General features: G+C 40.8%; 2 protein-coding genes across 3 annotated transcripts in view; both read right to left on the bottom strand.

Moving 5' to 3' along the window:
• Nucleotides 1–2,061: 2,061 nt before the first annotated feature.
• On the bottom strand, nt 2,062–20,615 carry ext2 (exostosin glycosyltransferase 2). The gene is made up of 15 exons (XM_034116637.1): nt 20,468–20,615; nt 19,223–19,558; nt 18,876–19,099; nt 18,468–18,557; nt 17,407–17,523; nt 16,953–17,148; nt 16,297–16,436; nt 16,115–16,208; nt 11,305–11,436; nt 7,525–7,714; nt 6,089–6,255; nt 5,380–5,523; nt 4,778–4,906; nt 4,045–4,127; nt 2,062–3,349 (listed from the first exon to the last, which is right to left on the bottom strand). Exons 2-15 carry the CDS (start codon nt 19,535–19,537, stop codon nt 3,211–3,213), a joined length of 2,160 nt encoding a protein of 719 aa, XP_033972528.1. The 5' UTR covers nt 19,538–19,558; nt 20,468–20,615; the 3' UTR covers nt 2,062–3,210.
• A 717-nt stretch (nt 20,616–21,332) lies between these two features.
• The window catches only part of dagla (diacylglycerol lipase, alpha), a 40,302-nt gene continuing 36,752 nt past the window's right edge, over nt 21,333–24,882 (bottom strand). For both annotated transcript variants that reach the window (XM_034116318.1, XM_034116319.1), the window contains one exon: nt 21,333–24,848. In XM_034116318.1, coding sequence (XP_033972209.1) covers nt 23,762–24,848 — 1,087 coding nt within the window. In that variant the 3' untranslated portion in view covers nt 21,333–23,761. The remainder of the gene's footprint in view (nt 24,849–24,882) is intronic.

Genomic DNA, 24,882 nt, shown 5'->3' on the forward strand with positions numbered 1-24,882 from the left:
CCCCTGGTAACGGCCTCTTCTAGTGACAGAAATAGCTGATGATGTATGCCAATGAGGTTATGCTTGTTCTTCCTTTGTTAGCAGGGCCTGATTTAGGCGGAACAAAGGGTTATAAGCAAACCTGATACTGTGTAGTGCCCCTTCAGGCTGAGCAACCATCGCTAATTCTCTAAACTGAACCACATTCCCTGCCCTTCTGGGCATGTAAGAGAAGTGGGGTTCAGGCTCTAACCTGTCATCAGAGCAGATCACCCCAGAGTCCTCCAAATTACATCCAGTTCTACTCTCCGACCCAAATCCAAGGCATATGCATAATCCTGTCTTTAGCGTACATATCTCTGACTTAAACTGAGAGGGTCTCCTTGCAATTGTGGACATGGGGCCCCCTGTCTCTAGCTGTGGGGTTGGACGGAGGGCGAGCCGCGAGGGCGTCTGCTGTGTTCCGGTGTTCTGGGAAAAGGACAGTGCACACAGCTGCGCTCAGGGGGTAAATGCAAAACAAACATGCCTCACACATGCTTCCCCCTCAGCTGTCATGGCTCTGCTTTCAAAGACCCCCCCCCCCCTCCTCCTCCTCCTCCTCAATACACACTGCTCTGGCTCTCTCCCTTTGCTAACAGTCCACTGCCTCAAAGCTGCAGCCCCCGATTCGCAGGGTCCGAGGCACAGCCGCACGGCCAGCCCAGGAAGGCTTTTTAATTAACACTGAGCCATGTGGAGGCTGTGGACTGCAGGATTGTGTGTCAGGACAGACAGGCCCGTCTGTCTTCTGGTTTAATGCAGACTGTCGCTCTGCAAAGTGCACAGACATACTGGCATTCAGTAGCTCAGGTTTACACAATACATACTCACTCTCTTCTGTGTATTGAAATGCATTGTTTTTGGACTGAAACGTCTCCCATGATGTCATCCTCCACCATGAACCTCAGACACCCTCAACCTACTGGTCCTGCAAACACACAGGGACAGTTAATGCAAGAATACAAAACAGCCCTCTCCGTCATGAATGCTGCATAACTAAATCCCTGAGTGATGAAGTCATCGTTCACTTTTTGTCATTTTCTAATACTACTGAAGTCAGACAATCAGTATAGGAGTAAATATTTTTAAAATATGCGTGCTGTTGTGTGCATGTACATTTTCGTGCATGCAAAATGGATTGAAGTGTTGTAAGACTCGTGGAAAGGTTACTAATTAGTTATGTTTTATTTTGTGAGAGTTCAATGCCTATTTGAGTGTATCACTTTTTTTATTTGGTGGTAAAATTGTATTTCCAGAGTTGTGTTTAAACAGTCTTTCGATATGTATTTCTTCTGAGTTTAAAATGTGTTATTTTTTTCAAGTTCATGCGGCTTTAAGCTGTCTTTTGAAATATGTGTATGAATTTACTCCTGCTTGTGTTGTTTTGTGTGTGATTAAAGTACAATAAGTTATTGCACTCCTATTCAGAGTCAACCTTTGTGACGCAATGTAATCAAATGGAGAACATGCTTTTCATATAGAGGACAGAAGGTAATGGTGGTTTCCTCCAGCTGTTAACACACTAATACAACTCTTCTCCAGTGTTTAGAGATCGATCAAGTCTCTCTCGGTATAAAGAAAAGCCTTTCAAGTCATCAGTTAAAGATACTGGTAAGCCACAACTTGGGAATAAGTTGCCTGTTATTAAGAAAAACAACATATTCGCAGTATTGCATTGCAGCACCCTGCCAAAATATTGTGTCACCCTTTAGTCATTCTGAAATCCCCATGCATTTCAAACCCTTTGAAGAGACCCGAGTGCTGAAATGAGATCGCGCAACTCGTCAGAGTATCACACTAATTGAAGTTGACAAAAATACGAACTGCGCCCTTTTGAACTGCTGACATTGAACAGGGAGGATTAGGCTGCGTATATTAACAACAGGTGACGGGCTGAGGGAACAGAGGATCTTCCGTGTGACGGAGGATCGGCTCTGCACGGTCACAGATGGGAGTACAGACGCACATGAAAAGGAAGGAATACGTTTGACTTCATTGTCTTCCCAGAAATAGATGGAAAAATGTTAAGCAAAACCGAGAGACGTAGTAGTGTAGACTTTACTAATCATGTATTACAAAGTCATAGATGAACCATTTTGAACAATTTCACTGACCTTATGAAAATGATATTAATAAAAAAGGTAAATAAAACAATCACAAGGCAATGTTTTCAAGGTTAAAGCCTAAATACTACTACTGATGAAAAGGACACAAATATAAAAACACACAGAATATAATGGAAAAATAAAAACAAAGCATTGCCGGTAATACATTTTGAAAAGTGTGGATTTGGAAATGTTCAACTATTCACTATACATTACGTGTCTTCAAATGCAAACAACAAGTACACCTATACTTATGCAGCGTTCATATGCATAACTCATGAAGCCCATGAAATTACTTAGTGGCTCCTTCAATTAGCACCACTGCGTTTTTGTATATATATATATGTATGTATATATAAATAAAACGAAAGGCTTGCACAGGCAATAAAACAATACAATTCAAGATGTTCCAGTAGCTCTGCATCAGTGTTTTTAAATCAGCAGTTACTCACTCTAAATATTAGATTTATTGTACCAGCTTTGTCTATAGTTGTATATGGTGTGTTACATTCAATTAACTGTTAAAGAAACCCTACATTGATATGTCGTTGAATCATTTACTATATATCATGTTCATTTAAAATTGTTTCCTTTTAATACAGGACAGCAAAAAATAATAAGGTCCATGTTATCTTTTGAAAAGAAGAAGAAAATATCCAAGTTGGAGCATCATTAATTATAACTATGATACAGCTCTGGTGCAAAATAAACATATATACACTGTACACACTGATTCCAGAGCAGCTGGAGCCAAAAGTCCAAAACAGTAACAGTGAGGGGCCGAAAGCCTACAGTCGGACTGTCCATCAAACATCAGACTCAAGGTGACCCTCCATGTAACATTAGTCTATGCACTTGTATTACTAAATGTTTAAAAAATACTTTGAAGCCAAATAAACAAATCATTGTCATCCGCATCCCCGTATTACAGTGTCCTAACTTCATGTTCTGTTCAGTTCTGCCTTTAAAAATCAATTCAAAAATCAAAGTAAAAGTGTCTTTGACTGAGGGGTGACACTTTGATCTGAATATTGATGTTTGGATATAAAAGTTGGTGACACATGTTGAAGTGTTGACGTGCCGGTCAGAGGCTGCCGATGTTGGGGAAGCTCTTGAGCTTCTCGGGGAAGTCGTCTTTGTAGAGCACCGGGTCCGCTCGGTGTTCCACCACCTTCAGAGGCATGGTGCCAAAGACTGATGCAAACTTGTTGATGCACTCAGATCTACGGACGGAAACACAACTCATTTACTTTAAAAGAAGGCGAACATGTATTTAGTTAGCAGCTATGGATTAGTCAGGTTAGCAAATTATTAAAATGGATGGATGGAGTTAAATCTGTCTTTCCTTTAAAATTCCTTTCATTTTAAGGTGCCCATCTTCCTCAAATACTTTTAATCTTTTTTATTTATTTATTTATATATATATATACATATATATATATATATATATATATACATATATATATTTGTTTAAATATTGTCATTTATCTTAGGTGTTTATTTAAGCACAGCTCACAGAACTTGCCTATGTACAAAATGTGTTTGACTTCAAATAAATAATTGCATCTGTTTATTAATAATTGGAGAAAAGTTCAATAATGAAGCCGTTCCTGTATTTCATTGTTCAATTCTGCGGTTATTATTAATATAATTTTAAAGGAGCAGAAAAACATAATTCAGGTTGTTGTGTTTCCTGCTACAAAAAGACATGGCAGCGTCACGGTTCTGTCACATGACCAAAATGCAAGTTAAAGAAAGATGCATAATACATTTTAATACGAATTAAATGTGATTTAAAATATTTAGAAAGAAACAATGAAACGCTCATGCACACATTGGACGGTTAAAACACAATCAATAAACAAAGATTTTACTGAGCTTATTTAATCAACAATGACTTCCAAACAAAGTGCCATACCTCTCCACCATGTGCGTCTGATCCAGGGACAGTCCATCAATGGCAGTACACTCGGGGCACTTGAACTTCTTCCTGGGGGTCACCTAAACAGAAGCAGAACAAAGTCACATCAATAATGAACTTTAACGGTTTGTCAAAAATGAGCAGCCCAGACACGTATTAACAAAGTCTGTAACATCCTTCAAGAACTGTTGTTAAGCACAACAACTGAACTCTCATCAGTGGAGTTGGAGAGAGATGTGATGTATGGCTTTCCTCTGTCTGACCTCCATCACATCTACACCCCAGACACATGCCTGCACCAAACGCTCTGGACCTGTGAATGGATGTGTGTGTAGAAGAAAGCGAAAGACATCGAGACAGGAAGACAGAATGGGTTGGTAGGAGAGGGTGGGTGGAATCTGATGGAGATATGGTGGGAGGATGGAGCGTGGGTGCGGGCGAAGGGAAGTGAGCAGCTTGTGATTTGATGGCAGGGTGTGCGTGAGCCCCGGTGAGCTTAGAAAAACATACTCAGAGGGGGAGTGCCAGTGAGTGACACCCAGATAAGGGAGGTTAAGGCTGGGCTTTAGCTCGGGCCCCTGCACCTGGGCACAGTGAGTGTGATGGGGAGGGGGAGAGGCAGGGAAGTCAGAGGGTGAGAGCTGATCAAACCCAGATATGCTGGTGCGCTCTGTCAGGCTTCAGGCTTCAGCCCCCCTGAAAGCACCCGGGCCCAGACCCAGGAACCTACCTTGATGGGGGCTTTGCCCGTGATGTTAGCCACCAGGAAGTTCATGGCAATATCCTCACAGTTCATGTGAGCGTCCACCCAGTTCTTGATGTCTCCCGGCATCTTGTATGTGTACAAATAGTTGAAATACTGGAATGGAAACAGATTCACTATTACTAGGTGTCATAACGATATACAGCAGACTCATTATTTACAATAGTGCAGACACTGTTTGACACGGTGACCCAAGAGTTTGTAGGAGGAACCCATGCACTAGAATCTGCTTTGAACTTAAGTGAGCATTTGAGCTTTAAAGTAGAAATGAGATAACCTTGCTCTACCTATGACATGCTGCTCTTCCATCATTGTAATCTTCTTTTTCTAAAATCCTACACATACCCAAAACAGAAGTCCAGAGGGTATTCTCAAATCCTTTCAGTAAACTTAATTTACAATTCGATTTACACATACAATTGAACATTTCCTTTTCAAAACGTGCTCTGTGTGCATCATTACTAATCTAAATGGCTAACATCCATGAGAAGCTTCAAGGGAAATGTGTGTGTGAAGAGGCAGAGCTCAAGCAGCTAACACTTCTTCATGTCAGGCCTTTGCCAGGTCACCTTGTGGTAGAAGGCAGCTCCAGTTAGCACCATGGAGACCTCGTTGGTCCACTCCGACTCGTACTTCCACTTCCCCATTTCATGGTCCCATAGGTGCAGCCGGCCTGGGTAACCCACCAGCCTGTCTGGGAACTCCCTCCACACCTGGAGATGGACAGGAAACAGATTGTCAAACACAACATGAATGAGTAAGTTCTAAAGAGAGTTTAAGAAACAAAAATGCAGTTTAAAATGATCTCTGAAAACCTTTATCTGAACAAAATAAATCCCATATGGTGGTCAAATTAACACTTCCTTTTTGGATTGAAGTGGCTTTTTGATTGGCTGAACGTCTCAGGCTGCCAGTTGGATTATCTGGGCAGACAGACAGCTCCTCTATGCTGCCTGTAATTCTCTGTAATTATCCTTAAACTGAGCACAATTTTATTAAATGGCTTCTAAATGGATTCAGGTGAGTGTGCTGCACTAAGTGGGGCCCGGCAGGTATGTGGGCATGGAAAGCATCAGCTCTAGACCTGTCATCATTCTTCACACATCAAACACATCCAGCAGGCAGTCCAATCCCAAACCATTGGAGAACCAGACTGTAATCTCCTTGAATTACTTTAAACTCTGGGCTCAGCTTTAAATGGTTCCTTGCAATATGTTTTGGAGAAAAGATGGGAAAGTGTGGTCAAGGTTTTTTTTAAAAAGGGGTTATTTTTCTCACCTCATAGCCAAACTGCAGTTCATCAGATGTCAGCATGATGATGTCATCATCAATCGCCAGCACGGCTTCTGTCTCGATCTCGTCGTAGGGGAAGAAGCGATTACTCAGCTTGTTTTCTTTGGTTCGCACAACTTTGAGAGGAACGCCGATCTTTGGCCAAAGAGACTCTGCCAGGAGGAAAACAATAAGAACAACGGTACTCACTGTTTCATATACAGATGGAGATAAGACCGAGAAAAACATAAAACACTTCAATCAATACATTCGTTAATACATGTCAAATGTATTTGTTTGTTAAAAATAATAGTTGCAACAATATATATATATATATTAAACATTTATATAAACAGTATATGACACTTAAATACATTTTTAAGAGCTGAACAACATTTTTAAAACATGGCTACTGTCAGTGTCTGGAGATGGGTGAGGAGTTGTGATGTCATTAACCACTGACAGAGATATTTGAAATCCTGCCAGTGGAAAAAAGTGATCTGGGAATTTTACTTCACTCACTGACTCGTATCGCTACGCTAACCTCAAGCACGTGCAAATCCAACCACACTACAATTCTTCATGAGGCAGATTAAAAAAAAAAGTTCTTTCAGGGGAGCGTTTCAAAGATCTTGGGCAGCGTCCATGGCACGGACTACGGCCCAGACGGATCACAGAGAATGTGTCCCCTCATTAATGGGCTAACTGGGGCCTGGCAGACTATGAGAAGAGCTCCAGGTTCTCATAACCACGTCTGAGGTCTCCTGTCAGAAGCTATTGTCAGGAAAAGTGCTATGTTAAACACTCCGTTTATTCTTTCCCTCTGTCACCATTACTGTGATCCCTTCTTTAAGTTGGAAAGAGACAGACCAAGTGAAGGATTTATAGGCTATTATCTGAATTTCAAAACTTCAGCCCTGTGAATTAATTTTAAACATACTCATGTCTTATAATGGTCTTCTAGCACTGAAAAGTTATAGTTATGAGCATTCGTACATGTTTATAGTCTGACCCATCAATGGCCCCTCGTTAATTCCATCGGGTCACAAAGCTCCAGCCAGGCGCCGCTGATGCCTCTAATGAAAAGGCAACTCACAGCCACCAGGGAGCACTTCAAAGTCACCTCATTACTTCATTACATTATCCAACTCTACAGCAGCAGATTTAATTCCTGGTCTAGAGCAGTCTGAGCTACGCAGTCAGTGAACGAAAGCAGGATTAACTGTTTTATACTTAATAGCCTTATTAAAAAGGAAAAATAATTACAGCGCAAGGTGCAATAAATAACAACTAATAAGAGCCTGCTATGAAACATCTATGATGGATTATACCTCAAGGTGAACAGTAATGAAAGACATAAATAAAAAGTGTATACACACACTATATCTTTTGGAAAGCTTAATGAACTTTTGGGGTTTTTGATGAGCGTTGGTCGCACTCACCCTCAGGAGGACTCTTGTTCTGGTTATTCCACACAACCAGCAGTTTAGCCAAGCTGGGCACCTTGGAGATTTCTGTGATGACACGGAAAAGACTCTCCACACGATCGTAGGTCAGCACCACTGCTGTGAAGCCAGGGGCCCTCGGGGGGATAAGTGGCAAGAACAGAGGGCTGTTCACGCTGGACCACTTCTACACAAGACAGGAAACAAAGAACAACACGCCGTTAGGGCCACACAAACATATTTTTTATTCAAATGTTGTTATTTCCATGAAGAGCTACTGTAGAGGCAGCTTCGTGTCTTGAGTGTGAACCCTGTCTGTCATGTTTTCCATGATTTAATGCACTATAATGGGGCTTTACTGGAAGGTGAGGTCACCTGCAGTCATTTCCAGGTTATGTTTTTTATTCTGGAGCAAGAATCATCCAACAACGTCTCTTAGCACCTCACAGAGGCAGAGCCCAGGATGCCAAAGGGTTCAGTCACATTGCCAAGTAAACCAAACTGAAAAAATAGCAGTGCAGAGGTACAAGGAAAACTAGGAAGGAGTTTGCAAACAACACAGGTTGGCTCCACTGCTGTGTCAACTGCTCTTGTGAGATATTATGACGAGCCTTTGACGAGTAAGATTGCGTGGGATAGAGAGGAGGAAGGGGGGGGAAATGAGAACGGCAAGAGGTGGCCGTCTATCACCAATGTGGAACTTGGCTTTTCTTTCATTGCTCCCCTTTAAAACAGCTTGTAAACCCTGGAAGCCACACCGACTCCAGCTCAGATCAAGTGACACTGTCAAATGAACGAAGCAACGGGAACATTTTGTGTTCTTAATACTTTAAACAATTGCAGTAATTTGGATAACAGTCACACCAAATGAGGGACGACAAGTGTTTTGTGGGAAAACAATAACTTGTGTGAGTGGTATACAAAGGTTGTTTTCTTAAGTTAAATAAAAAGACAATTTTTTATTTACAACCATGTGCTTACACCAAATGAAGGAGCACCATGGTTCACTCTTGATCAAATTCATCAAAGGCACAGAAAATGTTCCACCCTGGTTACAGTGACACCCAGTCTGAAGAGGGCACATAGAGCTTATCTTAGACAGTACATCTGTGGGTCTCTTGAAGTACTTATATAACATTTTTTTTTTTTTTTTGAATAGTCTGCAATTGAAATGGAAACTGAGCAATCTGGTGCCACTAAATGTTTTTAAAGCTCGGTTGGATGCTACTCAATCGGATGCTGTTGGTACCTGTTCATGTGGATAGTTATGTAAATTGTAATCCCTGTAATGATGCTGTATGATGTCCTTTTTGTTGTTCTGTTTATGTTTTTACTTTTTATGTTTCATGTGGAACCTACTGAGCAGGTCTCCCTTGAAAAAGAGATCAGGTCTGGGCTCAGGTGGCCACACAGTGATTCTGTGGCTCCTTCTACAGCACCAACAACAGTCTGTCAGCAGAACTACAGCCACTGCTATTACACAACATCAGTCACTCCTCCACCAATAATAAAAATCACTTTACTGGCAAGTGGAAACTTCCTTGTGGTCATTCTCACATTGTCAAACAAGCAGAGGGGGAAATAATTAAAGTAACACATCTAGGCAGCACAGAAGCATTTAAACCGTATTAAAGAGGTTAGAGACCACTTAAGTCATTTGTCAAACTGGATAAATTAGATGAAAAGAAAGCCGCAGCTCCTTATGTCACCAACAGATCTCAAGGGGTGATGTGTTAAAAACGTGACATTTACATAAATAAAAAAAAGAAAGAAAAAGAAGAATTGTATCTGGCTATTGTAACTGCCTAATTGGTTCTACATTAATCTAAGGGTTACATGGATTTAAAGTGAAAATGAAGAACAACCAATATTCAAATAATTTGTATGTTTTTCCTATCTGTTTATCTGTAGAAACATTCCCAATAAAACATATAGATATCTTGTTGTTACATGATAAAACAAGTATTACTGATGTCTACAGATGCAGAGAAATGTAATCATTTAAATGTATGGCTGAAAGAAGCAATCAATAAAGTTGCAACACCAGATACAGTATTAGTAATTAGTATTAAGACTTGTTCTAAATCATTAGAGTTGAAAACTGCTGACTTTCAATGTAAAGGGTTATTTTAATTACTTACAGTAGTGGGGGAACAAAGTATGACTTTTCACCCCTGGGGGATAATATGTCTAGTACATATTAGAGAACATGGTTAATCAGTATCAGAATCAGAGTGTAAACACCCTCAAAATAAAGTTGAAAGTCAACACTTCATAGCCATTACTGAATTTCAAATCTAAATGTGAAGGAGAACAGAGTCCAAACAAAACTGTCCAAATATTTGCAGACTGTTCTCTGATCTTTAAACAAGACATTGATGGAATAAGGCTTTTCATAGCCCAGTGCCAATAACCTTTTTTAAAGACTCTGAGATGCCTCAATTCTTGAGCAAGTATGCACACTACTATACCTACAACTGCCAAACAAAAAGAAGCTTGTCCCTTATCCTGCACCCCCGCTCCCTCCAAAGGCACCAGCAATCCTGGGAAATGTGCTTTCAATTACCGGCCTAAAGACTACAGGAGGAGAGGCGGAAAAATGTCTGCCTGATTTATTTAGTGCTCTGTGGAAGTTCTTCTCACCATCCATTCACTGAATCCATCGAGAAAACACTTCATCTCCCATCTCAGGCAGGAACGGCTGAAGGTCTGTACCCTGACACAATTAACCTCCTCTGGGTCTGAACAAACCTCAAGACCTGAGTGATACTGATGGATCGGACTGGGGGTTGGACGCCCTGACAAAACATTTTGACATAAGTGGGCAATGTCAAGTGTAACTGCTGATTAACAAGCTACCTGCTCGGAGAGAAAACAGGCAGCCACGGTCAGCTCACGTAAGCCTTTGGCCTCAATGTCAGTGCAAAGAAAATAAATGACAAACATCGTAAACACCCATGGTATGTATGCTGCTTGTTTACCCCAACTTCTTTAATCTTAGCATTTGACTTCTTCTGGGATACTTGTAGAGACTTGACAGATGCAAAGACACTATTGTGCATCCACACGCTTGTTCTCGTGCACACGCCTGCACCCCACAGGCGGAGGAGGATGGAGGAGACTCTGGATCAGACCGGGCTGATTAACAACTCCTGAGAGATGCTCGCCCAGCCAAGCTGTCTGCAGCAAAAACTCCCACAACCACAGGGATGCTGAACACACACCATTCTTCACATCCAGCAGATTTTTTACAAACACATGAGTCAAACATGAAGGAACTTAGTTTTCACCACATCGGAGGCATCCTCCTAGCGCAGAACTGCTGACATAAACTGGCTGCCTCAGAGCGAGCTGGGTTTACACCAAAGTGTGACGCGCAGCATGTGTGGAGCTTCAGAAACACTGAAGGCACAGACTGTCACTCCGCTGCCACAGAGGCTTCGATTTACAAGGCACAGGAGAGAGGGGAAGCGTATGCGGCACAGTGAGCGTCTGTATGGGCTCAGCGACGTTGTGGAGTGGTTTCTTTCAAATGTGTGCAATAAAAAGACTTATAGGAATACAGCTGAGCGGCGCAGCACAGCAGAGCAAACACACTGTATTGATTACTAAGCTGTATGTCTGAGGACAACAGTCTTTAGGGTGTAGATATAGTTAAATATCACTCACTTCTAAAAGACAACTATGGAAAGGATAGGGGGGAGAAAAAAAGACTTGCTAGATGTCCTACAATTAGGAATTCTTGCAAAAAGCACAACATAAAGTTAAGTTACGTACCACCACAGGTGGATTGTTCCACTCCTCGTAGGTCCGTGCAGCATACGGGTAGATGCGGTCGTTGATGATCTGGAGCGTTGTCAGTCCGATCGACTTCATGGAGCTGAAGTAGGCCTGCCAGAACCAGTGTGCCTGTGAGCAAAAATAATGTTTTGATTAAATATAATAATGTATCCTTCTTCTATTAAGAGACATTCACTGTAAAGATGTAGACAATGAAACATAGGATATTGAATTGACCATTGAAAAAACATGTAATAAAAAATGACTGCATACAGGTGTAAGAAAACCATCTTATAAAAACAACCTCACTCCCTTCACCTCTGTCTAATGTGTAACGCATGCGATGCCGTTTGTTCTGTTTTTATGTTGTACTATGTTATTATTTTATGTGCTGCAGAACAGAATCCTGTTGTAAACCATCTTCAACTGAATAAATTCATAGTAATTAATATTTGTCTTTATAATTAATAGGTTCAATAAAACCCAGTTTGTTTCTAGATGAAGTCACTTCAATGGAATTATCAAAATACATTTTCTACTAAAAACCTTAACTTGAATAAGATAGTACTTCATAAAACAGTGGGAATGTTGATATTGCTTAAAGAAATGTTTATGTATTTTTATTCTCACTCTATGTGGAGTATAGTCACTACATGACAGAAGATAAAAACCAGTGTGAAGTCATAGCAGTAAAATCCAGATTTCTCCCCCTGGACGAGTCTTTAAAGAACATTTTGAAGCCTCTTGACCTTTACCAACTCTTCCTCTGAAGCTTTTTGACGGAGCCTGTTTTGCTTCAACAGATCTCTGATGTGAAAAGCAGACTTTAATGATAACTGAACTCTTAACCCATATCTTAATGTTATCGCATTGGCTGCTGGAATACCAAACTCCAGCTGCTCTAATTCACCTCTCACTTCATATGTATGTTTTTTTCAGACTTTCAAGATGATAAAGAATACCTGTACATTAATTATGTTCTATGGACATTTTGTTGGAGCTCTGGCTGTGTTTTATACCATCATATACTGACTTGATGTATCTCGAGAAGTACTACTGACCATGACATACGTGTCTACTCTCCTGCAGGCTCATATTCTAGTTAGAAACTTCAAGGGACAGTTCAGAGGTGAGAGAAGCCTATAAGAGTTAATGAAGCTTTAAACAGCACCGTCTCCTGCCAGGAGGCACCGTGCTACACTGACCCGACTCCACCCCACTGGCTCCTCAATGACCCACAGATCTGGAGTAGAGGGTGTTCATATTTGAGTTTTTGTGTGTAAACCACTGAGCTACACTTGTTTATCAACCAATTGTCATTCACCAACTTGTATTGTGGGCTAATGCGTGCCCCAGACGTAGTCCCTCGTGGCACGTGAACTTTTGACAATTGCCTAAATCATCCATGTATGAGTATAAGCACTGGAGTTGTATCATAACACAAAAACAGCCTTTATTTTTATAGAGGGGGTGAGGAGAATCAAAAAGGACTTTCTAATCTCAGGGGGGAATCCCAACGGCTCATAAATCAGCCGGTGATGAAAGTTTCCTTTCCGACCGGGGGGAGGCAGAACGCAAACTGTGCAGGCCCAAGGGCCCATACCACTACCCCCCACCCCCTTCCAGCGACTGCAGGAATTTTTATGAGCATGGAAGAAGAGACAGCGTTGCCAAAGTAGAAAAATAAAATCCTTTACACCATCTTTTATTTGCTGCACCTAGTCTACTCCTTGTTCCTGACGAATAAAGATATGTAGCAGTAAATATAGCAACTCGGATCAATTCAATTCATGAGCTCAGCAAAATGAATTTTAAAGATATGATGTATAATGTACACTGTAAATAAACCGCCAGCATATATTGAGAAATAAATAATGCAAACAATCCCAAGAGAGAGTCATATTCCTCTGTAGGTCAAGCCAAAAAAAGTCTGACGTAGCGTTTTGTTAAGAGCAAATCATATTCTAATTTCCTTCTAGTTTGCAGAGTTCCTTAGCAGCTCATTTAAATCAATAATAAAGAGGTCAACAAGATGATAAAACCGTTTATATTTCAGTAGCCTGCATCACTTTGTTGAATCTAGAGGAAGTTGTCAAGTGCCTGACAGATGATCCAACCTATGGAGCCGGTGTGGACACAACCAGGCGATCATTAGTGTTTTTTGATATAACCTAAAACAGCAGTGAAACAAAGTCTGCTTCAATGCTTACTGGGAATATTGTTTTTCTAAAGATTTATTAGCACTTTTAACTGTGATCAAAACATTTACACATACTTGCCCACACACACAACTTGTTAATAATAACAAAACTGGTCTTCCAGGTGTAAATCAGTCCAAGTTAGAAGGACTCAAAATATAATCTAACAGGACTTTGGGTCTAGACAACCACGACTGAAGACTACTGAAGCCCCATGGGTAACCTCGATTAAAGCCAACCCCCCTGACAATAGTTCAGTGGTTCAATGTAACAGACTAAACAAACTCTGAAGTACTGTAATTGAGTATAATTTTGAGGTACCTGTACTCTAATTTATATTTCTACTCCAGTATATTTCAGAGGCAATTGTTGTACCTTTTACCTTTTATACACATACTTATTGTTACTTAGATTAAGATGTAGGTAAGATTCAACAGCAAAGACGAATACATTAGTATGTATATTATTTTGAAAGATAAGGTAACCTTTACCAGCTGCAACTGTATAACTTACTGCTGCTTAATTAAAAGATCAGAATACTTCTTCCACCACTGCACTTATTTTTTTTTACTTTAAACAGTTGGCAGTGCAGAACAGAAGCATGTATACTGTATACAGATTATATTTTCAGAAGGCAGTTCTGAACTTATAACTTCTGCATTTGTGAAGGTAAAGAAAGGGAATATGAATTTAGTGCGAGGCGTCAGTAGACAGTCAAAGGACATCACATTTACATTTTTGATTAAGAAGTTTAAGGGGCTTTTATTACATTTTTACCGACCAAAAAGCCACTGACACCTGTCATCATCCTGTCTGACTTCTCAGTTACGTTTGAGATGAAAGATGTAAAAAGAAGAAAAGCAGACACCACATAAGGGACAGGGGGAAAGACCAACTTGACTTGTTCTATAAATCAGCTGCAGCCGGTGAAATGTTCAGCATGATGGAGGACTGGGAGTCTACTAAAAAGTTTGACCACGTCAAACACACCCAAAGAAAACCTGGTTCAAGCATAATACCAAGGCTGGATGAGGAGTAGGTTGAACTCCATCTTGAGCATTAACCCCTTCCTCCCGTCGTAACTGTATATTTTGATTTAATAAAAAAAGATTTACAAAGGTCTGTGTATGTGCCTTATTTTATGGGTATGACCGCAACAAGCCTCAGAAGTACACAAATGTGGGCTTTGCAGTCTAACTTGAGCTCTGGTAACACCTCACAGCTATTTGGTATTGCAGTGAGGTTTTAGGCTTTGTTGAGTAAGTTAAAGCAAAGAAAGCCTGGCTCTGTCAAACTTGCTAAGTGTATCCCCCTGTAAGAAGACATGACCTTAAGTGAACAATTGCACTTTCGGTTGAGGTGAGTATGCATTGTATATTCCTATTTTTATATTTGTAAGCACAAAAGTCCGACCACATGGGAACAAATAGACTGACAGAGGGTGAAAGAAAAGGCTGCTGAGCCCTCTGCTGGCAGCACTAATGAAATACATCAGCTCCAACACATTTGAAGATAATTAAAAAGCTGAACCTTTTGGAATTTCTCCTTAGGGATATTAGCACGCATCAAATATTTAGTTTTCGTCAAAGAATAGCATTTCAATTACCTAGTCTTTTATAGCAGGGAAGATGGAGAGTTTCTAGAGATAAAAGTACAACAGACCCTGATGGTCCCTTAAAACATGATATACTGTTTATATACAGTGCCTGTTAAGATGGACTGTACTAATGTGCCAAATCCATTTCGATACATTTCCTTTCAGTATTACATTCCGTTCCTGCCGTGGGCTTTGGGATTATTAAGGATGAGATTAAATGAAATAGATGGTAATAAATTAGAATGCGGCAACCACATTTTTTACTAGTTTTCTTTCTATAAAACACTGTTTCGAGAGAAAATGTTACACCACTATGTAAAGAGAATCTTTAACTTTTGTTGATATTTTGTAAAATTATACAAAGAAAATGTCTAAATTGAGAATCAACCTGCAACAGAGGAGTACTGTGACCAATGGATAACCATTTTAGATCAATGCTACCAAGTGAGCTGTGTGCTATACACAGCAGAACATCCCCCAGCAGACATCAAGTCATGTTTTTGAGTCTGTCCGCTGTAATCTAACCCCCAAGCCCGTCTATGAGCCCTTCAGTCTGAAACGTCTGTTTGGCCAGTATAATTAGTAAATGGACTAGAGTTGATACAAGGGAATGAGGAGCAGCTGAACTGCTGCACTTCTCTCAAAGCTGCTTTCACTTTTGTTTATTGTGGCTCAATGTAGATATCAAAAAGAAAAAGAGAGTGAGCCGTCTTCTGTTCATTTCACTCGAGCTAAAATCAACACACGTTAGACTTCTGAAAGCTTTCTAAAGTCTAGACTGAGCAAAAGAGGAAATTCTAACTTAGAAAAGGTAAGAGTGGTATCCAAACTTCTGTCTTTCGCTCATCACATTAAGTTTGTTTCGACTTCCCACACATGACATGCTAGAGCTTTAACTCTGCTGATAGCACCTCTGACTTCCACGTCAATCTGAGTTTTCAAACTAAATATAAGCCACTTTAAATCATTTTAGCTGAGAAATGTTTTCTTTTGAGTGCGTTATGAATGTTACCTGTCTTTGCATCTCTTCCACTTGTCTGTGAGGAATGCTCTTTAGGATGGTGTACATCTCTGATAGCTTCTCCTCTGGAATAACCACAGACGCCCTGAGGATAGACAGAATAATTAGATGGAAAATGGCAGACTGTAAAACCATTTACTTGTTTTTCAACTGTTACATCAACTTATGCTGACCTTTTCCAGTCAAGAACTTCAGAGAATGGCAGAATGTAGGAGTCAGCGAGAATGACAGGAACACAGCCAGCCTGCAACACATCACTGAGGGCAGCCTGACCCAAACGGGCCCCCCGCAAAACCACACAGAATGAGGACTCCTGTAGAGACACATTGGGATCTGTTAATGGGACATGTTGAATTGCACAAAAAGGGCAAAATAAAATCAAACCCTAGTGAACAATTTCACCTCTAGATCATTCTTTTCAATTCAAACAACATTTAGGAACTTTAACTGCATTTTGAACAGTTACCTTGTTCCAGTTTGAGTTCCTAGAGGTTAACTCCCAAAAAGTTCCTGTTACCAAGGTAAGTGTGTATTGGTTACAGGAATGAACAGGCTCCAGGAACTGCTGCACTTATTGTTGCCGAGTGGTAAAACACAAGTTGCTCAAACATCTATTCAACATCCATTTAGCCTTTCACTATCACTTGGTGGTGGTGGTATTAATATGAGTTATTGGGATGGGTATTTCTTGTAAAGAAATGTTTAAAAAAATCATGCCGCCAACTCCGCTTGTATTGGTGTTGTTCTTTGGGAAAGTATTGCATTTAACAAAGGTGGTCTTAAAACTACATCTTCAATATCAAATTGTATTCAATGCTGTTCCCCCTACCTGAAGGATCTGTGGGTAGTCGTACACTTGCCCCTTGTAACATCGTTTTCGTGCAGAGGCGGCCCCCTGGGAGAGGTTGCTACACTTGTCCAGGAGGAGCAGTGATTCTCCATTTTCTTCCTTCAAGCGCTCTAGTTCAGCGCGGTACTCTCGGTGGATGGCGGTTTGAGAGGAGAGAATAAAGTAGCGCCGTGGCCTGGGGGATGGAGACAGGAGATATAAAGAGGCAAATGGTTATAATACTCTATACCGTTGACTATATATTACTTCTCAATCAAGCCTAGACTAATGAGTGTTGCTAAACCGCAATTACTTTAATATACTCAGAAGACATCATTATTCCCTTGGAGCACTTTCCGTATAGAAGATGTTGAAGGATAACGTATTTGAGGTGACAGTAATCTGGTCATGATGTGCTACTCAAACAAGACAATGAGTGGTAATGTGTGCTCACCCTGGCTGTCTTTCAGGCAGCTCAACATCTGCAGAGAGGGGGCTGTAAACGGGGATGCTGACATCATAACCTTGTCTGTAGGTCCATGTAGAGAAACCTCCTCCAGCCAGCAACGCTCTGAAACCAAAGAGCCTGGATTGTAAGAATGCTTCAACACTCATGTTTCAACAGGTACCAACTCAAAAACAAAAACTCCTTAATTTGCTTCTGTTGCCATCACCAATGCAGATATAATATATAAAGTGATACCAAACAAGGCTCTGTGCCCTGGTTAATAGATCCCATGTAGTCCACTAGGTGATGAAAAGTATTTTGGAGTCTGTCCTTTTCTCATGCAAGGTGAATATAAAGTGGAAACACACCGTCAGTCACACACACCTGGTTCTAATGAGGCACCATGCCAAATGGACTCCAGCTGGATGAGCCCAGGAAATTCCTTACAGCTAAAAGGTAGTGTTCATTGTCTCAAGGCTGCATGTTCATAAACCCATCCTCAACCATCACTCTGGACTGTCTATTGGACATCTTGAGAAACAAAGGCTCTTCGCTGGTAAATACAACCAGATTTTAAACGTCTCCTCAAGGCCTCTTAAATATATCCTATCTCCAACTTGCTTGTATCATCTCCTTCTTCTTTATGAAATCATCATTCAGTGTGATTGACTGCTGTTACAATAGTAAATGCTACCTTTAATAATAATCAATTTTAGAAGAAACATTGATTTCATTCAACAGAATATACACAAACAAGATATTATTTATCTACAAATCTTGATATCTACAAGTGGTACGTTTCTGATCTTAAAAGCATGAATCTTGACAACATGCTATCCTCCTCCTTGGTGTTGTGAAAACGATGCATTATATTTGAATTTTAAGCTTTTTTCACGTCTGAATTGACTGTGATGGTATATCAGCTGATGACACTTTTTTTGTTTAAATGAATGCACCAAGCCTATCCTTTGATGGATGAGTGTTTTGTTCCACATATTTCCCTTTATATTATAATGAAGATATTATTTAATATTAAGATTGTGTCTCAGATGTATAGTAGTGGGTACCTGTCTCTGGGCACATCCAAGGCAGTATTGTAGTCTGGAGGGCCCCCGGGTAACATGTTGAAAAGTAGGTGATTCATCCCTTTGTCCCATCTACAAAAATAAAACAATACACAAGATTAGTGTTGGATTGATACATTAATTAACATAATATTTGATTTTTTAAAAAGGTTTTGTAATGGCAGTGGTTTCAGATAATCAAAGTTTTAAACAGTTATCAAATTGTGACATTTTTAAATTGTAAGACATGACTTAATACAACTGTTTGAAATGTTCTGAGGAAGGATTTTTAAATGTTTGCAAGAAAACAAAAAAGTTGATAAACATAATTCGGCTTTTGTGACATTTCAGCTTTAAAACCCATGACAAGAACACAGATATAGGACGATGAAGTTATTTTCAAACATTTACCTGGGTAGCATTGCCAGAGCCTGGGCAGTCTCTCTTATACGCAGAGAGTTCTGGTTCAGCACATCAACAGATGGGATGAAAAGACAAGCCCTGGTGACGTCGTCAGTGTAAAAGTCACTGTCTGAGATGGCACTGAGCAGGTCATTGTACTCTCGAGACAGTCCAGTGCTGCTGATGGGAACCCCCAATTCATCTACAAACTTCTGCAGAGGGTAGATGTACACCTACAAAAGCAGCCATTTAAACAATGAGTTATAATCTTAACACGGAGCAATGCAAAATATTGAAACGATACACCTATTTTGTCTGAGCTCAGTGATTTAAGGGTTGTTTTGAGAGTCAGTTACCTTGATTCTGTTTTTAGGATTGTAGCCACATCTGTACACATCAAAACAGGTGTGCATGCGACAGCTGAGGTCCCCCCTCTCAGGAATGGGATTGGAGAAAGGCAGGCGGATCAGAGGAGCGTCGTGGACACTGCGTTTATCCATGGTCCAGTCAGTTGCTGACTCAATGGAGTGGGGCCAGAACTGAAACATCCCGGTGGCAATGAGTCCGAGCAGCACCACAGAGAAGAGGGTGATGTAGTATATGCGGTGCTTGGTTTTCATCCGTGGGATGAGAGCAGGGCCCCGCGTGGTGTATTTCCCAGAGGCATACATGGCTGAACCTCCAACCAGCCACTGTTAAGACAAGAAATGGTAAATGACAGCTTCCGTATATACACAATGAAGAACAATCTACCCTGGTACAAAAAAAAAAAAGGTTAAACAATCGAACTCGAGTGAAAGACTAAACGGACGTTGTCCAAGTATTATTTAATAACACAGCATAGTTCAGGCAGACCTCTTTCATAATTTGGGGGGCGGCTCTTTATTACATTCATATTGGGAGGAGATTGGCTAAAAAGTAAGGAACGTTTTTGGAATACAAGTTGAATACTCCTTTTCGCATTGGCAGAAATCCCGGACAATGTCATGACCCAGGATGCATGTCTAATAGAGAAGGATGCGTGCAATAAATCCATCCCTCGGAAGTGGCTGCAGGCAAACCGGCCTTCAAAAGAATGAATGGATCGCAATTGTTAATGAGATACACCCTTCCGAAAAAAATACTTTTACGTAAGTTTAAGATGTGGTCAATAATGTACAGGAAAAATAAACGACATACTTTAACCTAAACCAAATGACTGGTAAAAACGTGTTTAAAAGAATGCAGTGCATATTTAACCCGTTATTAATCACGTGAATCAGATGTTTATATGATACTAATTTCAATGACTTAGCTGTCAACGACAAGACTAGTGAATCATAGCGTATATGTGTAAAATATAGGCAACCGCGGATGACATCAAGCCAAAATATTAACCATAACGCTGAGGAAACACACAAATTGTTCAGTTAGCATATGGTATATGTTTAAGGAACAGCAATGTTTGAATAACTGGAAAGCTTACACGGCTAACGTAGGTTAGCAGCAAGCTAAGATAAACCAGCTGTATACATATTTGGCCAAATTGTCTCACTAACGTCAGCTGGCATGATTCAACGTTAATAAAACGATCCGAAAAGAGTACAGTATGTTCCACTCACCGAAAAATGTAACAGAACGGGGTGTGACAGGTTGGTTCTTAATTCATGGCAACGATTATAAAACAGGCTACACTAGTAAATACTGTTAGTGCTAACCTACCATAGAGCTAACGCTACAGTAAATTGCTCAACGGTTTCCGGAAATCTGTCTTCTTCGCTGATATGTATGTTAGTGGCTCAGGAGGTAGACACTCTGCTTCTCTCTGGTGGGGGGTAGTGGTACAATCATTTACCCATGCACAATGATCAGCTGGACAATCTGCTTTCAAATTAAACATGTTTTACATGTTTAAACCCCCTCTACCATGACAAAAAACAATGTTAAATACCCAGGTTATTCTAAATTCAAAATAATTACTCTATAACAGGTCTATGGTGTGTCATTGGTGATATCAAACAGAAACCTCCAATCCACTGTCCCCAGTTCCAGTGCACACTCATAATACACTGCACCTACACTCAGGCTTAGATATAGCCCAAAATAACCATTACTCAAAATCTGTACTCAGTCAGCAGTCCTAATACTGAGGACATACTCTTTACATCAAACAAAGGATGGGTAGGCAAGTCTAGGTATTTTCCTCCATGTATCGATTGTATTGGATATAAAACATTGTTTTAAGTAATTTTTTGCCTAAATGTGCCTTCAACAGAAACTCAACAGAACATTGATTTATTTATTTATCTATTCATATTTTCAAGGTAAACTGTATCCGCTCAATTCGTAGCAGTGATGAAAAGGAGCGGACCCAAATAGCATGAGGCATCACATTCAATGTGTTTCTCATTTTAAATATGACAGTTATCACAATGCTGACTACATTTTACAAGTAAATACTGAAAGAGATATGACAGAACATCCTTGTTATTTTCATGGTTTGTAGTTTATTCCATTACAGGCAGGGCAGTGAGGGGGAGGGATTAAATACATTCTCATTGTGGGGCAGGAAAGGAGGGGAAGCAAACCAGGTAAACATGGACAAGACATAGTTGAATTATTCTTCTTTCAATATAGACCAATTTGTAAATCTGCCGATAGTTTGAATAAATAACTTTCAGATGAACATTTTTTTCTCTACACGTCAATACTGATATCTTTTAATATACTCATTATCTCCTTATTGTTATATAGTTGTTTTCTACATGACTCTATTGGAATTCATATTTTTTTTAAACATCTGCATACATAATTACACATAGAACATGGTGCTGTACACATCATGGTGGAAAGTATTATAGTGCTTTCTTTCAGCAGTGTTTTAGTGTATGACCGGCTGCAAGCAAAGTTTACTGACTGTAGGAAATTGCTGGTCCAACCTTGGTAAGAGTCTACTGGGACTGGCAGAATGATGCGAGTAGTGTCAGACTGTAAACTGTCTGAAACTGTGGGTAATCACTGCAAATCTTAATCCAAATAGAGAGATTGTGCAGATCATTATGGTGACTCCAGGCGTGATGGTGTTGCTGCGGAGGTGACTGTAAGTAGGCCGTCCCCCTGCAGCGTGTATCACTACTATGAAACATTTGTAAAAAGAGAATATTGTCACCATGCCATGGCAGGCTGTCAAATACTTTTCCACTCGGACAGAAAAAAAGCGATAATATATAACTCCTTACGTTTGGGGAAGTCTAAAAAGTTACCCACACTGTCCCAAAAAACTAAGATAAAAACCACTGACATCAAACCAATCTGTTGCAAGAGCAATAAGGATAATAATACCATCAAATATAGCAATAAAAGTGATAAAAACATTAACGGTAATAAATAATGCAAATTGTTAGCCACCTGTTACATCCAGAGTGATATGGAGGATCGAATGCCAAGTACAGTATTTAGCATTGGCAAACTGAATGTTGGAGGCCATTCATTTAGTCCAGCCTCAGGAGTGATGCAGATGAACCACATTAAAGAAAAACACCTTGACGTCGAGGATGACTGAGAGCACCTTGAGAACAAGAGAGATGATATCCTGTGATTGAAAAACACAGTTTGGTCCTGTATGGTAAACCACGCCTTTCATAAGCTTTTTTTTAATGTTTGAGTTGACATTTGTTTTCATTTCTGGTCATGTTTAGAGCTTATCTACTGTGATTTAATGATAAGATTTGTTCTATTTCAGGCATGCTACTCTGAAGTGCATAAAGCATGCAGACCCTGACCTGGGCACTTTGCTAAGAGCTCTGCAAAGAGTAAGGTACAGTAGTTATAAGACGACTAATATAAAGTTCATTATTGTTTCAAACCCAGGTTCACAGGCTATGTTTTCCAAATGAAAGCCATGGCAGTGTTAAGGTCAGGATGGCATATATTCTGTGGTGTTGCTTTGTAACAGTCTACATGGGAACCAACAGAATGGGAAGGAGATAATGAATTACTCTTAAGTTTAAATAAAGCAATATCCATATACATATACAAAACTACATCTCATAAATACATTTGGCAATATAATGTATTAACTTTTTGGCAAAGGGGGGTACAATTGAGCTGTTTGAAGTGTGCAAGAGTATCCAAATGTCAATCTAAGTGGCTTATTGACAATTTCTCTTTAAAAATAAATAAAATAAAAAGAACTTCATGCACAATAAAAATAACCAAAAGACTCAAAAACATCCATAAGCGTCTGTAATAACTTTGTCACAATCACAACATTTCTTAAGACACATGAATTCTCACCAATGTAACACACTTACTCTCTTTCTCAAAGTCAATGCTTTAAAAGACCTGAGGAACATTTTATAATGTCTTCTCACTTCTATTGATTTACGAATATGTCCATCTTCACATTCCTGATATGAAAAAAATAAAATGAAATAAAAGCTGATAAAGTTTCCGGAGCGGCTGAGGGTGCAGAAGGTTGCACAGTACATCAACCCAGGTGATGTGCCTATGATAACCTCTTCTACAGTGTTAGATTTTGAATCCCTGCTCAGTTAAGTATTCTCCCTTTGATTTGGTTATTTCGGGGAATGATGTAATGCTGACGCGTCCCTATGTGGGTGAGACAACATGTTTTGGAATGGCATTGTGAAGCTACAGTTATTTATATTCACCCAATAGCAGTACAGCCCCCTGGCATGCAGAGAGGTATCTTTTTTTCTTAGTCATTGCAATTGTGAGAAAATGCTATAAACACCTGAAAAATGGGAATAGTCTCTCAATTGTTTGAATTAGTCAGTCAAGTTCTGTCATAGGATCTCTAATGAGTGACTGCATTCCATCGCATGCTTGTACTGTGATATGTTTTACATTTTGGATGACTGCACCTCTCCATTTAGAGCAAAGGACATAGCACACTACACCATGGATGCTAGTGTGTTCTCTTCAGGAAGGTGGCAAGGGCTAGATGTTCGTAGGGAGTGCATGGCTGGCAGGACGCCCTCGCCTGGGGAAAGGTCGTTGAGCTCCTCAGACGACGAAAGAGGGAAGGAAGGGGACAGAGAGATGCCTGAGGAGGGGTCAGCAGATCCAGCAAAAGTGCGTGGGGGCTTGGGGACTAAGTTAGGCTCCATTGTTGCTCTGGCAAGAAGTTGTTTGTCATCCAACAGCTGTCCATCTACGAGACACTCCCCGTGCCCAAAGGAGCCCCGGCCAGACTCTGACTCCCCATCTGATAGCTCCAGAGGCGGGGAGCAGCTGCCGTCCAGTCTGAAAAGAGAGTCTAAGTACTGGGCGAACTCCAGCACCGCCTGGCTGGGGTTTCCATTGGACAGTTGGGGGGGAGGACTAGAAGCTGCCGGTCTGGATTCCGCACTAAACTGTTTATCTGCCGTCTCCCAATCTTCATTTTCTCTAGAGTCAATGTTTGGGCTGAGGGGAGCGTTAGGAGTGCTCCCTGGAGCGTAGACACCAGGCATCTGTTGGTGGTCCCCATCAGGAAGCATTTTTCGGTTGGTGTTAGGCTCCGTCTGAAAAGGCTGAGCCGCGACGCTCTGGTTTAGCAGAGCTGGGGAATCATGTCCACTGCTGCGGGGAGTAGCGGGGGACAGACGCATGGGGTACTCTGGGGTGGATCTGGAGTCCATTGGGGTAAAGAAAGGCCCGACCTGGCCCATGTGCTCTGGTGTGTCCGGACAGAGGCAGTCGGCAGCCAGGAGTTCAGTGCGGGAGCTGAGAGATGGGTTCTCCTCGGGGATCGGGGCATCCAAAGAGAACGGGAGGCCACACAGCATCGGTGAACCCCTAAGGGCAGCAGAGGAGCGTCGGGAATCCAGACTGTAGAGGGATTCGGCGTCTGAGAGACTCTCCATGAGAGCCAAAGGTGCTTTGCGGTCCCTCAGCTCCACTGTCAGGCGCTCCCGTGCTCCACGCAGCACTACAGGAACTGGGGGAGGAGGGCACTCAGCGAAACCATCCAGCGATATTTCAGACTGGGCACACGAACTAGAGGAGAGGAGAAAAGGGGTTGCAGAATAGT

This window comes from Trematomus bernacchii, unplaced genomic scaffold (assembly GCF_902827165.1).
Source record: "Trematomus bernacchii unplaced genomic scaffold, fTreBer1.1, whole genome shotgun sequence".
Taxonomy (NCBI): Eukaryota; Metazoa; Chordata; class Actinopteri; order Perciformes; family Nototheniidae; genus Trematomus; species Trematomus bernacchii.

Excerpts from the sequence above, each read along its gene's own strand:
- ext2 (XM_034116637.1), bottom strand. The coding sequence starts at position 19,537 with ATGTATGCCTCTGGGAAATACACCACGCGGGGCCCTGCTCTCATCCCA. Across the intron at positions 18,558-18,875 it reads GCTCTGGCAATGCTACCCAG|ATGGGACAAAGGGATGAATC; the intron begins GTAAATGTTTGA and ends TTATTTTTGTAG. Across the intron at positions 4,907-5,379 it reads GAGCTGCCTTCTACCACAAG|TATTTCAACTATTTGTACAC; the intron begins GTGACCTGGCAA and ends TTTCCATTCCAG.